General features: G+C 41.2%; 1 protein-coding gene across 4 annotated transcripts in view; it reads left to right on the top strand.

Moving 5' to 3' along the window:
- The window catches only part of ZNF827 (zinc finger protein 827), a 205260-nt gene that overhangs the window by 99991 nt on the left and 91058 nt on the right, over nt 1-14211 (top strand). For all 4 annotated transcript variants that reach the window (XM_082463290.1, XM_082463291.1, XM_082463292.1 and 1 more), the window contains exon 5: nt 691-924. In XM_082463290.1, the coding sequence (XP_082319416.1) occupies nt 691-924 (234 nt within the window). The remainder of the gene's footprint in view (nt 1-690; nt 925-14211) is intronic.

The raw sequence follows: 14211 nt of genomic DNA, 5'->3' as shown, positions 1-14211 counted from the left end.
CTTTGACGCCTCTTTGCAACTTCTCTGCAAATCTAAAATTATTCCAAAATAAAATTTTTTTCTCTTAAAAATGCCCATTGTGGACTCGGAGATAAGTTGGGCTACAGATATTGACCAGAAAGACAATGCCAAGTGCACGCCCCACTGTTTGTGGGACAGTGGCATCAGCTTATAATAAGGCAAAAGTGTTATATCTCCATTCTGAGCTTTTCTCTTTAGCACATTCTCCATCCTCACCTGACCACCGCATTCTAGGTTTTTGCTTTGGTTTTTGCCTCTGACTCATGTTTATATTCAATATTTTATGGCAGAATAACTGTCTGAAAGCATTATTCTATAATAGGATTAGGTAGGGAGAGTGCTAATAGGTCAGAGAGGCAGCAGCATATACAGGAAAGAAGACACTGGAAACCAAAGAGAAAATGCCCAAACACTTTGTAGAGGCAGCGCTTCCTAAAATACGATAGGTTCCAAAGATTCAGAAGCCCGCACTCTTCTGAAAGTCCTACGCTCATGGAGTGACTTGTATTTTTGTGCTCAGGGCTCAGCCTATTTCGATCGGGTTGTGGTCCCTCCTGTCTTAGCACGATGTGATCATGCATTGCATACTTCATTAAGTTGGGAACAGCTAAGAGTGGAACTGGCCTTTCATACATGTATATGTGTGTAATCCTTTTCTTCTTTTGACAGCTGCAAATCAGAAGGAGCCCATGAATCTTAATTTTAAAGTGAAAGAGGAACCTAAGGAAGAGGAGGCTCTAAGTGCCACGTTGCCTCGGTCCAACTATGTTTTCAGCCCCGAGTCTGAAGTGCCAGCCCCGAGCGTCTCTGAGGACACACTTAAGCCCCAGGAAGCAAAGGGCAACGTACTAAGGCGGGATATGTCAGTCAAAGCAGCATCTGAACTTCTCATGAAACTATCAGGTACTTGATTTCTTCTAAAATATTCACATTCTGACACCATCACTTGCAAGCCACCTGGGCTGCTTCCTGCATGGGTTATAATTAGCTTGATGGCGGCAATATCACATTATTGCGGTGAATTCAGGAATGATTGGATTACTTGGCTAAAATTCCTGTGTTGTGTGTGAGTCTGTTCGCGGATGTCAGCCGTGAACCTGTCTTACCCCTTTCCTGATTATGCCTGCAAATTGTTGGAAAACAGTGCTGTTTTCTAAGATGCTGTAGGTCATAATTTTAAATGGGTTCTAATGACATTCAAAGCACTTCTGTTAATTGATCAAAATAGCTATTCTTTCCTCATAGAGGACCTTGCACTGTTTGGTGTTTTTGTACTATATTCTTTAAGAACCATTAAAAACATTTTTCTGAACTTAATAAACCATTAAGATGGCACTTGAAGTGATTACCAATAGAGTAGCAATAAGATTTTATAAATAGAAAATCTCATAATGGAATGTTACAGTGATTAATCTAAGTTCTTAAGGCAAACAGATAATTTTATTAGTATCTAAATGTCATTTCAGCCTATCAAATGTTGGCAAAATGGGTTATAATTTGAAATTCATGTGTTTTGGATTTTTTCCCACCCAGTCTCCTATCTGCCCCATGCCCTTCAGAACAGATAGAAATTTAGTGTGTTTTAAAATTCAAAGGTATGACTTTAAGAACATGGAAAGAAAAGTTATGTAAATAATAGTACTTACCAAGTCATATCCCATCCTTAGTTCGCTGCTGCTTAAAAATAATTTTTAGAGGCTCTGCTCAAAATACTAATATGAATCAAAAGCTATTTTCAGTTTTGTAACTTGGTGTGCTTGGAGAATGAAAGCAAGATATGTATTAGGGAGACCCCTTCCCAGTGTAATTTCACCAGCAATTCTGTGTTTCTGGTTGACCAGTAGGTTGGAAAGTAAGAAATTAATAATTATTTACTTAGGGTTGTTGTATTAGAACAGTTGAAATTCCTGTATTTGCCAGTTGGTGGGGTTAAGAATTCTTTCCTTTGATGTTAATTTAAAACACACTGGAACTTCCGGGGGACATGATTTGTTACAGATAAAGCATAATACAGTTATTACCTTGTCGCCCCATTTTTCTAAACTTCGCAGTGATAACGCAGCTTCTCCTATGTAAATGGGAGTTCTAGCAAGATTGTGCTAATTGCTAAAAGCTGCAAGTTTAAAAAAATGATGTTCGAGCCCACATACTTTGAACCCTCCCTCCTGTGTCAAAAGGTCTTGGTGACATGCAGTAATCTGTCTGTTGGTTTTCCAGTCAATTCAGAGAGGTCACACAGCTCTCTAATGCTTCTCCCATAACATAGATTTTCACGCTCTTCCAACAGTGACTCCTATCCCCTCCTGGTGGTAAGATTCCAGTGTGCAATATTTCTATTTCAGAGTTTACTGTGCAGCCAGCACTGAGAGCAGAGGAAGCTAGGGTGGCACCAAAAGATAATATGCAATAATGAGATTTCAGGAAAGATGTTCTCTAAGGAAAACATTTTATCTTAGTCCTTTTGGATGATGCAGTTTGAGACAATGAAGTATGAAATCATTTCCTAGGTAATAAGAGATTCCCGAAATAGCATATAGCTAGGCAGCCATGCACATTTAATGATATTTGTGGTCAGCAATGGCTCTTCTAAATGTTTATGTGGGGTGTTAGTGAGTACACGTGCTGTGGGGTTCGACAGTAGTTGAATCTGGAATCCCCTGGTCGTCCGGTGGTTAGGACTCCACGCTTTCACTGCCGAGGGCACGGGTTCCATCCCTGGTCAGGGAACTAAGAGCCTGCAAGGTGTGTGGCGTGACCAAAAATTAAAAAAACTAAAAACAAAAACAAAATAAAAAAGATAACAGTTGAATGGATGACATGGTCGTGTTTCCACAGGTCATCTGCCCTGCTTCATGCTGTGGAAATGAAAACTTGTTTGAAGACTAAGATAATTATTGTTTTGCCCTGAAAAAATTTTCCAGTATTCTGTATGCTTTGACTTAGGTCAAAGAAATATGCTTCACAGTCTCTACCTTCTAGATGCTTGTGGTCTAGTCAGAAGTCATCCAGGGCAATGGAATTCATTCAATCAGTGCTTTGCACTTGGAACTTCATACTGCTACAGTCTAGCAGACTGTGGTCACTAAACTGCAAAGAAGTTTCCAAGTCAGCCCTAAAAATAGGAATGTGACTTAAAAAAAACACAAATGTCTTTTCATTCCGAAGCCACAAGGTAAAGAGGACTCACCCTTTATTAGGTTTAAAGTGGATATTAGGGTTTCTAATCACGGATGGCTCGGTGCTCTTGGAAGAAGGAAGATGTTAGGAAAAAACCGCCTATGCTGTCTTTCCTCAAGTTATAATTTTAACAATTTCAATGTTTACGCCCTGAAAGCCATCTGAGGAAAGGACCTGTCAGTGTCTTCAGGCCCCCCTTTTCATGCTATTTCCCGGTATAGACAAGAGTAGTCATGCGTTTCTCAAAGCATCTGTGCAGGTAGTCAGGGCTGCTCCTCGTCTAATACCCCAAAGCCTTGATGCAGGTATTCCTGTGGATGGGAGTCCCTGCCTTGCTAATTTTCATTTATGGTCTTCTGTCCCGCTGGGGCAAATCCATATGTTTAGGAGGAGTTAGGTGAGAAAAGTACGTCCCATGCATTATCATACATTTTTTTTTCCTTCTTTCAGTTTTGACCCAAAGAATAGCTACCATGTGGAATCAGAGGATTTTTCATCTCTCTTACTTATTTCCTTGAGATTCAATGCTACGACCTGTCGTAGTTTAGGCCCTTTCGGTCTTTTCCTCGAATTAGCAAGAGGAAACTAGTCAACCATTTGGCTGCCTCATTTCTGGTTTTAAATTAATTTATGTTAACTCCTTCACGATGGATGTTGGGCACATGGCCAGGTCAAATATCATGTGAAACTTTCCTAGGTGGAGAAACCTCTGTAGGCATATTGTTTTCCAAATTAACATGTATGTTTTATGGGGAAAACACAGATGCGTTAACAACCAGGTGAAATTTTTCATTAACTGTGTGTTTAGGAAAATCTGAGTTTTCTTCCTTCCTATTTCCAGTTGTCAATTGGACAGTCAAGTGCCTGACAGCTGGGCCAAGTAAATTGATTACCATAAAGAAAGCAACACGCTCTAAGGAAACCACTGGGTGTCTGGGACTACTTGTTGTTACGTGACATGAGAAAGCCGAGATAATCAGACTTTTCTGCTAAGTGTATATTTGCCAAAGATAATTCCCAGAAGTCTTGATTTAAGGAGGCCAAAATCCTGAAGTCCAATAGAGAGGCTAGGTTACATCAGACAGACTAAGAGAATCAAGTCAGTCTTAATCTCTGGTTTTGCAACGTCTAGTGACTCTGAAAACTTAGAGAACAGATGTGTTATCACAGATGTGACGTAATGCTCTAAGTGACCCAAAGTTTTATCTGCTCTGTCTCTGTTGTGCTTTAAGAGAAGTAGCTATATTGTAAATCAACTATACCTCAATAAAGAAAAAAAGAGAAGTAGCTACGCTCAAAGAAACAAAGAAATGCCCTCTTCTACCTTGGTCGTGCATATATAAAATGTACCACATGTATAATTGAACCAAGAAGTAGTAGATAAGAATGCCATTTAAAAATATGAGTCCCACAAAAAAGAAGTAGCTGGAAAGCTGGAGCTATTCAGAAACATTAATGAAAAAGTAAACATTTAAATTGATCTAACATGGTAAATAAAACCTCACATTAGACCTTGATTCAAAATACGTCTGTTGGTTTTCCTTTTTCTGTGCTCAAAGAGGGAAACTGCATCGATTTATATTCATTTCTGATTTATATTCATTTATCCCCACCTAGTCTTGGAGAGAAATATAAATTATAATTGCCTCTTGTAGAGGAATCCAGGCAGGTCCTGGATTTGAAATACATAGTGATGTAGGGTTCAGGGAATCACCTACGTAAGAAAGGGCTTTAGTGCAGAGATATTTAGAATCAGGTAACTTGGCTAGGATGAAGTTTTAAGGTGAATTCAATCTCCGAGGTGAACTGAAGCAGAGAGGAAAGGTACCCAGAGACTGGCTTTGTGAACAGTTTTAATTGGGGCCCTTTTGGTTGTAAGTAACAAATCCTCTTCAGCTAGTTTAGGCAGGAAAGAGGAATTTAATGGAAGGTGCAGGTTTGGGGTTGACTTCTGGAATGGACCCAAAGGTAGGGATGCAGTAGGGTGTCAGGCGTCCCCTGAAGCCAGAGACTGGAAGACCGTTTGGAGCCCAGGAGGTCCCTGCCCATCCCTGCTTCTCTGCTCATACAGATGGACTTTTTCTGATATCCAGCCCACATGGTAGAACATGACAATTGCCATCACCTTCTGAGTATACCCCTTGTTCAAAAGAGCAGCTAAACAGAAATGTCTCTTTTTTTTTTTTTTAAAGATTTTTTTGATGGGGACCATTTTTAAAGTCGTTATTGAATTTGTTACAATACTGCTTCTGTTTTATGTTTTGCTTTTTTTTGGCCGCGGGGCATGTGGGATCTTAGCTCCCTGAACAGGGATCAGACCTGCACCCCCTGCATTGGAAGGCGAAATCTTAACCACTGGACCGCCAAGGAAGTCCCAAAACAGAAATGTCTTAGTCCCAATCCCAAATTCCAGCTGATTGCCTCAGCTCCGATTGGGGCCCACCAGTGGAAACTTCTGCTGTATCTAGGAACAAGGGCATGTTGAGCAGACATGGCTGCTGTCATGTAGGATTGCTGGGAGGAGAAGAATCCCCAGAAACGCACCTTGGATGGGCAAGAGTGAGGGTAGTGGGAGACCAGGAAGATAAGCAATATGTCTGAACCCCGAAAGTTCGAGGAGCAGATTATGGGCATTGCTGTTAATTAAATATTGAATGTAAATGTGTTTTGGCCTTCGGGTGATGCTTGCCTTTCCTTTCTGGTGGAGAAGACTGCCCAGCCAGGACCCAGCCTACCCAGCAGCAACTCTGTATGTGCCGAGGCCCTGCTTCTAAGTGTGGTCCCCAGACCAGCAGAATCAGCATGAGTTGGAGAAGACAGAGAAGTGATAGAAATGCAAATTCTTGAGCTCTACTGTGGACCTAGCTGAAACTCTCGAGTTCTTTATAAGCCCTACAAGTGATTCTGAAAGCTAAGTTTTGGGAAGCACTGTGCTGAGGAAATGGTTAATTAGAGAAAGAAGTTCAGTCCATCCAAAAAAAGAGTGCCTTGGGTTGAAACTGACAGAGAAGAAAGCTCTCTTAAATGCACATTTTGCCTTTTAAAAAGAATCATCTGTCTTCAGTGGAGATTCTTTTTCATTTATTAGGAAGTAATGGTATCTGGGAACCTTTTTTAGAAGGGTACGTGTACCTAATAAATCAAGATAGCGTTGGTTGTTAGCCTCAGATAATGCTGCTTTTCTCCCATGTGCTTTGCTGTTAAATTTCAGGATTATTCCTGGGCAACGTGTGCATTCCTTTAGGAGAGAAAAGCTCCCCACCCTCAGCTCCAACAAATCCAAGGTCACGTCGGAGACTGCTGTTCTAAAGAATTCCTTGAGATAAAATAGGGATTTTAGCTAAATAAGTTCTCAGGGCAAAAACTATTCACTGTTCTATTTGATATCTCTCCCTTGGAAAATCGTAGTCTATCAAACTTTTTTTTTTTAATTAATTAATTAATTAATTTATGGCTGTGTTGGGTCTTTGTTTCTGTGCGAGGGCTTTCTCTAGTTGCGGCGAGCAGGGGCCACTCTTCATCACGGTGCGCGGGCCTCTCACTGTCACGGCCTCTCTTGTTGCGGAGCACAGGCTCCAGACGTGCAGGCTCAGTAATTGCAGCTCACGGGCCCAGTTGCTCCGCGGCATGTGGGATCTTCCCAGACCAGGGCTCGAACCCGTGTCCCCTGCATTTGCAGGCAGATTCTCAACCACTGTGCCACCAGGGAAGCCCCTAGCAAACTTTATAAGCTATGACTTCAGTAGTTATCTGCAAGGATGGAAAATAGGTGTCTTCAGTTAATATTAATATCATCTCTCGTTTCCCTCCTTCAAACTTACGGGTTATTTAATTGAATGGTGGAAAGAACCTGGGAGGCCTAGTTTTACCTAGTTCCTGTGATTCTCCTTGCTTACAGTGGAAAGTAGAACACACTCCTGAAGTGAACAGGTGGACATGTTAGCCAACTATAAAAGAGGTAAAGAGTAATTTAGAAGCATCAGTAAAAAAAAGTATTTTATTTATTTTATTAATGTTGTCTATTTATCCTGTTGTCAAATAGGAGGTGCTGAGGAATTTGAAAGCATGAAAATGTCAAAATGGCCTAGTCTAATCAGTCTGCAATTGAAAAATGCTTTTTTTCACTTCAGCTTTTCTTGAGCACCTAGAGAAACCTACTGAACCCAGTACTCTACTTTTCTAATGATATATATACATATATATTTTTTTTAGATTGTTATGTCTCAGAGGGGACTTCTAGACTTCTTTTTTAAATACCATCCCACTTTCTCAACATCTTTATTGAGATATAATTCACGTACCATAAAATTTACCTATTTAAAGTGTACAGTTCGGTGGTTTTTAGTATATTGACAGAGTTGTGCAACCATCACCACGTCTAATTACAGAACATTTTCATCCCCCCCAAAAAGAAACTTTATACCCATTAGCACTCACTCTTTACCTCCCATCTCCACCAAGTACTCTCCCAGCTCCTAATCTACTGCCTCTCAATAGATTTTCGTATTGTGGACATTCCACATGAATGTAATTACCCAAGAAGTGTCTTCTTCACTTAGCGTAATGAGCGTAAGCTCATCTATGTTGTAACATGCATCAGTACTTTATTCCTTTTTATGGCTGAATAATATTCCATCAGATATTATTGGAATGGATATACCAATAATGCAATACTAATTTTATACACGATATAAAATGGATATACCACATTTTGTTTATCCATTCATCCATTGTTGAACATTCGGGTTGTTGCCCAACTTTTGCTGATAAGAACATGTGAAGTTTTTGTGTAGACATATGTTTTGTTTCTCTTGGGTATATACCTCAAAGTGGAATTCCTGGGTCAAATGGTAACTCTACGTTTAACATTTTGAGGAACTGCCAAGCTGTTTCGCAAAGCAGCTGCACCATTTTATATCCCCACAGCAATGGATGGGAGTTTGAATTCTTCCACATCCTTGCCAAAAGTTGTTATTGTCTGTCTTTTTTATTATAGCCATCATGCTGGGTGTGAGCTAGTATCTCATTGTGATTTTGATTTGCATTTCCCTGATGACTAATAATGGTGAGCATATTTTCATGTGCTTATTGGCCATTTGTATATCTTTCCTGGAGAGATGTTTACTCAAGTTCTTTTCCAACTTTTTAATTGAGTTATTTGTCTTTTTACTTTTGAATTGTAAAAGTTCCTTATATATTCCGGATGTAAGTCTCTTATAGGATGTATGATTTGCAAATATTATACTTTCTCTCATTCTGCTGATTGTCTTTTCACTTTCTTGATGGTATTATTTGCAGCGCAAAAGGTTTTAATTATAATCCAATTTATCTCTCTTTTCTTTTGTTGCTTGTTGCTTGTGATAATTAGGGAATTATCACATTTCCATAATTCCAAAAATTGGGTAAAAAATGAAGACTTTAATATTAACATGAAAGCCTGTCTTTATGTATATTAGCACCATATTTAGTTTTCAGCTATAAAGCCTATGAAACCTAACTTGACCTCCCTGATTTCTGTTTTTGCTATAGCATTATTCTGTACTTCAGCTGATGGCAAAGGATATTCATATGTCAACTTTTTAAATGACTTTTAATGAATATCACCAACAGTGGTCTTACAACTAATGAGGAGATCACTTTGTCATTGCCATATATATCCTAAGCTACTCTCAGGATATACGTGTGTGTGTGTATATACACACACAACACACACACACACACACACACACACACAGAAACCCATAACTGGGGGAGTTAAATCATAAATAAGCAATTAGACTCTTTTTTTAGCACTTGAAAACTCAGTGAGAATTGCAGATGTTTGGAGTGCAGAAACTCTTATATAAACAGAGAATAGATCACTTTAATAAGATAAAAATGTAACCTGTGTATATATCCAGAGAAGTCCTTTCCTGAAGGTCTAGATTTTGTTAAGCTCAGAGGGCATACCTTGGTGTTATTTATCTGGTTGTTTAGACAGGACAGAGTGGGAAATAGCTGTATGCAGCTCTGGAAGAGCCATTCTCTTCCCAGCAAGAAGAGGGGACTTGCTTCCAACAGAAGCTCCCACCATAACTGGTGTTACCTTCATTCACCCTTTGACTAGTAAGCGCCCTTCTATTTATCTTGGGATTCCACACACAGCTTCCAAATCCCCGAGCCCATATACCTGAGTGGTGGCTTCTGCTTCCCGCACCTCCCGGGGGAGGTCTCTGGGCTCACACCCCTGGCCAGCGCCTCTGTGCCTCCTTTTCCCCTTAGAGCCCTCACCCTTTGGCCACCCTTTTGCTTTCTTGACTCGGCTTCCTTCACCTCCCACACTGAGGCCTGGGCCTCAGAAAGGCCGGACTCAGAAGGGCTCTTGTTTTACTATCATCTCCCCGGTGTAGGGCACATATGTTAATATAGCTACAAAAATTTGTATTGGCCTGTGTTTCAGAAACCAGGCAAAAGCTCAGAAAGGAATTTCATAGGCTCCACCTTCATTACAGATGCCGTTTCTGTTTGGCTGGACCGGGGGATGGAAGGCTGTAAGGCAAGGGATGCAAGGTGGGGTTGGGCGTGGTGAAGGGGTTCCAGATCCTTTACAATACTGAGCAAAATAACTGAGAATGACGCCTAGGAGATGTGATCGCAGTCGGCCTAGCGTGCCCGTCTCCTGTATTCCTGTGTCATTTTCTGTTTTCTGATAGAAATAAAAAAAACATTTCTACAGACATTACACATGACACAAACAGTAGCACAGAGAGGCCATTAGGAAATACTATTTGATGGTGACAGCTCTTAACAAGAAGCTTTATTTTCTGAGGGAGCCGATGGCAGTGTGAATGCAAATATTTGTGTAACCAGTCAAACATTCTGTTCCATTTTTCTCTCAGAGGACCAATCTCCCTGCCAGGTAGAAGCTGTGCATCTTGTCACTGCATTACAATCTCTTACACCACTCTTCGCTTTTTATGGCTCCTCCCCTCAGACTCTTTGGCTGTATATTACCACAGTTACGGTCTTGTGAGGGAGAGCACGGTCATTATTTTCCTCAGGGAGAGATCTGAAACATTCTCATTCCACGATGGTTTTTCTTCTCATTGCCGTATTAACCCTTAACCTTTACCTTATCCATGTCAAAGAAGGGGAACATTTGCATGTATAATTAAACCCCATGGCTTCTGTGCCCATCTGGCTACAGGCTGGTATCACAGCCTTACCTCTGGAGAAGGGAATCCTGTGTGTGATGCTGAGTGGCCACATCCCACCGTCCCACTGAGCAGGGGTTCAACTGGGTGGTGGTACTCGGGCCCATCAGCCACATTGAGCACCGGAAGATACACACAGGGTGAGACTGATGGAGCCCATTTCCATTGGGCCGGGGAGTGTCTATATTAGCCCAAGGATGGAAAACTTTCCTGAAGAGAACTACTTCTCCCTTTTGGCTTCTGTTACTCTTATAGGAAGATGAAGACTTGAAGAGTGGTATTTTCTCATTATCAAAGTGCGAGAACCTATGACATTCTTGGTCTTCTTCCTAATAAGTCTTCTATTTACTCCACCCATGTATACATTTTCCCCATATTTAGGCCATCTTGAGTTAGTGCTCTGAGTTGATTTACTTCCTGTTTTCTAAATATGGGATAGCAGCTGGATTCGAGCACATTTCCTGGTTTCTCGTGGCTTCCACATGCTTGTATCATTTATCTCCACAGCTGGAGAAGTGGGGGGCAATGTTAGAATATACATGTGACCCACCATCTCTTATCTTATGTCCAGAATCAAGTGGTGAGGATCACTGTTTAAAGAATACATCACAAACTTGTTTCCTTACTTCCTCTGACTGCCAACCTTAGCCCCGTAAACCCACCTAAACACACACACACACACACACACACACACACGCATGCTTCTCTCCTGTCGCTACCAAAACTCTTCCTACTGTTTTGGAGTCAGAGCAATCAGGAGGACAGCCTTTCTGGAGGCTTCCTGTGGTCCACGTCCATGTTGCCAAAGGTATATTTAATAGCCCTCTGGTCGAGAGGGAAAGAGACCCTTAGCAGAGCTGAAGGATTAATGGGACTAAAGGTGAAATGGCAAGTGATTTGTGGGACTTACTTACCTTGGAAGCAGAATCATTGTGCCTCACTCCACCTTTAAATAGTGGCAGAAACCTTCACTTGGGATTCATCAGTGCTTACGTAGCCAACCTATTGTGTGTTATGTAGATAATTTTTTTTCTGCACTTATTTTTTGAAAGCTGTAGAATAAAGAAGAAAACTGGGGATTCGGGATAATTTAATCGAGACAGATGGTTGTCTCCTTTCAATCACTTGTATTAAAACCTTTATTTTGGGGACTTTCCTGGTGGCGCAGTGGTTAAGAATCCGCCTACCAATGCAGGGGACACGGGTTCTATCCCTGGTCCGGGAAGATCCCACATGCCATAGAGCAAATAAGCCCCGTGTGCCACAGCTACTGAGCCTGTGTGCCACAGCTACTGAAACCCGCGCACCTAGAGCCCGTGCTCTGCAGCAAGAGAAGCCCCCGCACACCGCAACGAAGAGTAGCCCCCGCTCACCGCAACTACAGAAAGGCCCGCGTGCAGCAACGAAGACCCAATGCAACCAAAAATAAATAAATAAATAAAATTGATTCTTAAAAAAAAAACAACATTATTTTTATCTTTATTTAAAAAATTTTTTTTTCAAAACAAAACATTTTATTGAAGTATAGTTGATTTACAATGTTGTATTAGTTTCAGGTGTACAGCAAAGTGATTCGGTTATACATATAATATAATATATATGTACATCTATTCTTTTTTAAATTCTTTTCCATTATAGATTATTGCAAGATATTGAGTAAAGTTCCCTGTGCTATACAGTAAGTCCTTGCTGGTTATCTATTTTATACATTGTAGTGTGTATGTTTATTCCACCCTAATACTGTATAACATAGTTTCTCCTAAAAAAACATTGTTTTATTAGAAATATTTTCCTATGTGACTCCTCAGCTTTCTTGGAGATGCCCAAGGCTGAAGTCCTCACCCCATGTGTAACAGGGAGAGATCAAGCCTGAGGCCTACTTCTCAGTTAGGGGTCCCGCCTCCTCATCCCCCTGCTTCTGGTTGACTGTTTGTCACTCTTTACCACCTGCACTAGAGAGGACACAGGAACAGAGAGAGGAAGGGACATTAAGATGAGTCACTTACGTTACTTGCAAGTAGCTTTGATTTTTAAAACATTTGGAAAAGAAGGTTGAAACCCAGCTAAAATGCATTCGGAGACTATCAGTGCACTCCATGTCTCCAAGAAGTATGAGGAATTAGAGCCCAGAGGGAACGTTTCCCACCGTCACGTGGTCTGGTCCCCACTCCAAGGTTTCCCACAGGCATGGTACCAAGGATGTTGCCCCATCATAAGCAGAGGCTCGTGTATCATTGGCCATGAGGGCTTTGATTTTTGGCAAAAGTTTGTAAAGGGGGTTAAATGAACTCTGTACCTTAGCTCTTCTCTACTTCTCATCATAGCTTTCCTTTTCTTCTTTATGGTGTTTCTTTTTGTGTTGTTGTTTTCGTTCATGTTCTCATTCATTCAGCACTATTTTTTGAGCCCTGCTATTTTCTAAGCCCCATTTTGGGCACTAGGGACACCAAGGGTGAACAAAACAGTGTCCTCTCCTGCGTGAGCCTGCATTCTCTTCCCACCCCATCCACCGCCGCCCCATGCTCACTCTGGGTCGTGCCTGTGCTCCACTCTCTGTTATTATGCAGTGTTCTGCTTTCTGCACCATCTTACCAGCCCTTCCCTGCCTGCTGGAAACATTGACCCGATGGAAGAAAAGCAGTCAGGGCTTCTCAACAGAGATATCCTTGGGACACGATTCAGTAATATTTAGCACCACCTAAGAAAAGCATTTTAAACTTGTTGAATATACTAAAGCCCTTTTTACCATCTGTTAGTGGAAAATATTTAAAAGTTTGGTAAGACTCTCAGTTATTGAAATAAAACTCTTCATTTGCTCCTTCCTCTCCCTTGGGCATTTAAGACTCCCTCTTCCTCCCTGAGCGTCAAGCAATGGCCAACCCATCACCGGACAGAGATGGACCTTGCTTTTTGGTCATTTTTTTTATGTCAGCAGGAATTCTGCTGAATCTTTCAGGACTTCTGTTCAAAATCTACATGCACACCACCCCCCCCCAGCCCTTCCTGCATTCAGGTTCATAGAAAGATATATAAAGGCCTATTAATCACAACAGATGAGGTGGACAGGACTTAGATTTATTAAATGGCAAAGGACAATGATGTTAAATCGCTTTAGGCTTAGATCAGATACTTTAATTGACCTTTTCTTTCTTTTTTTAATGTGAGACAAGAGTATATTCTGGACGTTAGATGAAAAATAGGTTAATTTTTTAAAATGAGATCATTTGGAACGTTACCAAATGGCAGACATACAGTTTAAATGCACATCTTTAGCTAATTTCCTCATGAAATCATCAAATGAAAAGAAAACAAGACGGTTGGGAGAGGTTTTACTTTAACGCTGGGACACTCAGAGTTCAACAGATAATGGCTGGACCCCTCCACGTCGTCTGCTGGTTGGAGAAGCTGATCTCCTGGAGCCCCCCAGTGACTCAAGGATTTTAATTCTTGTCCTTGGGACAAAAGTGAAGTTGAAGGCAGCATTTGTTATGCGTGATGGACGTATTCTGACTAGTGATCACCTCGCCCATGGCCAGTCTGAGGGACCTTCCTAAACTAGCCCTGTGTAGTGTAACCCTGGGCAGTGTCACACCCTGAATCAATTCAGAACTTGTGCTGCAGCTCTGGGTCCCGTTTTATGGCCAGTCTGAAAACACTGGCAAATGCCCAGCTGAGGTATCTCAGACGTGGACTCTTAACGTTGCTTGCTGATGTCAGGGAGGCGAAGACTAATTGAAAAATGCTCAGAAGAATAAACTTCAAGTGCTTTGCTCTGATGGAAAATGATACGTTTCTTGGACCCCTGCAAGTGAACTTCCAG

This window comes from Balaenoptera physalus (genome assembly GCF_965194825.1).
Source record: "Balaenoptera physalus genome assembly, chromosome: 5".
Lineage (NCBI taxonomy): Eukaryota > Metazoa > Chordata > Mammalia > Artiodactyla > Balaenopteridae > Balaenoptera > Balaenoptera physalus.
The sequence above is the reverse complement of the archived record's forward strand: the minus strand, read 5'-3'. Positions and strand labels throughout refer to the sequence as shown.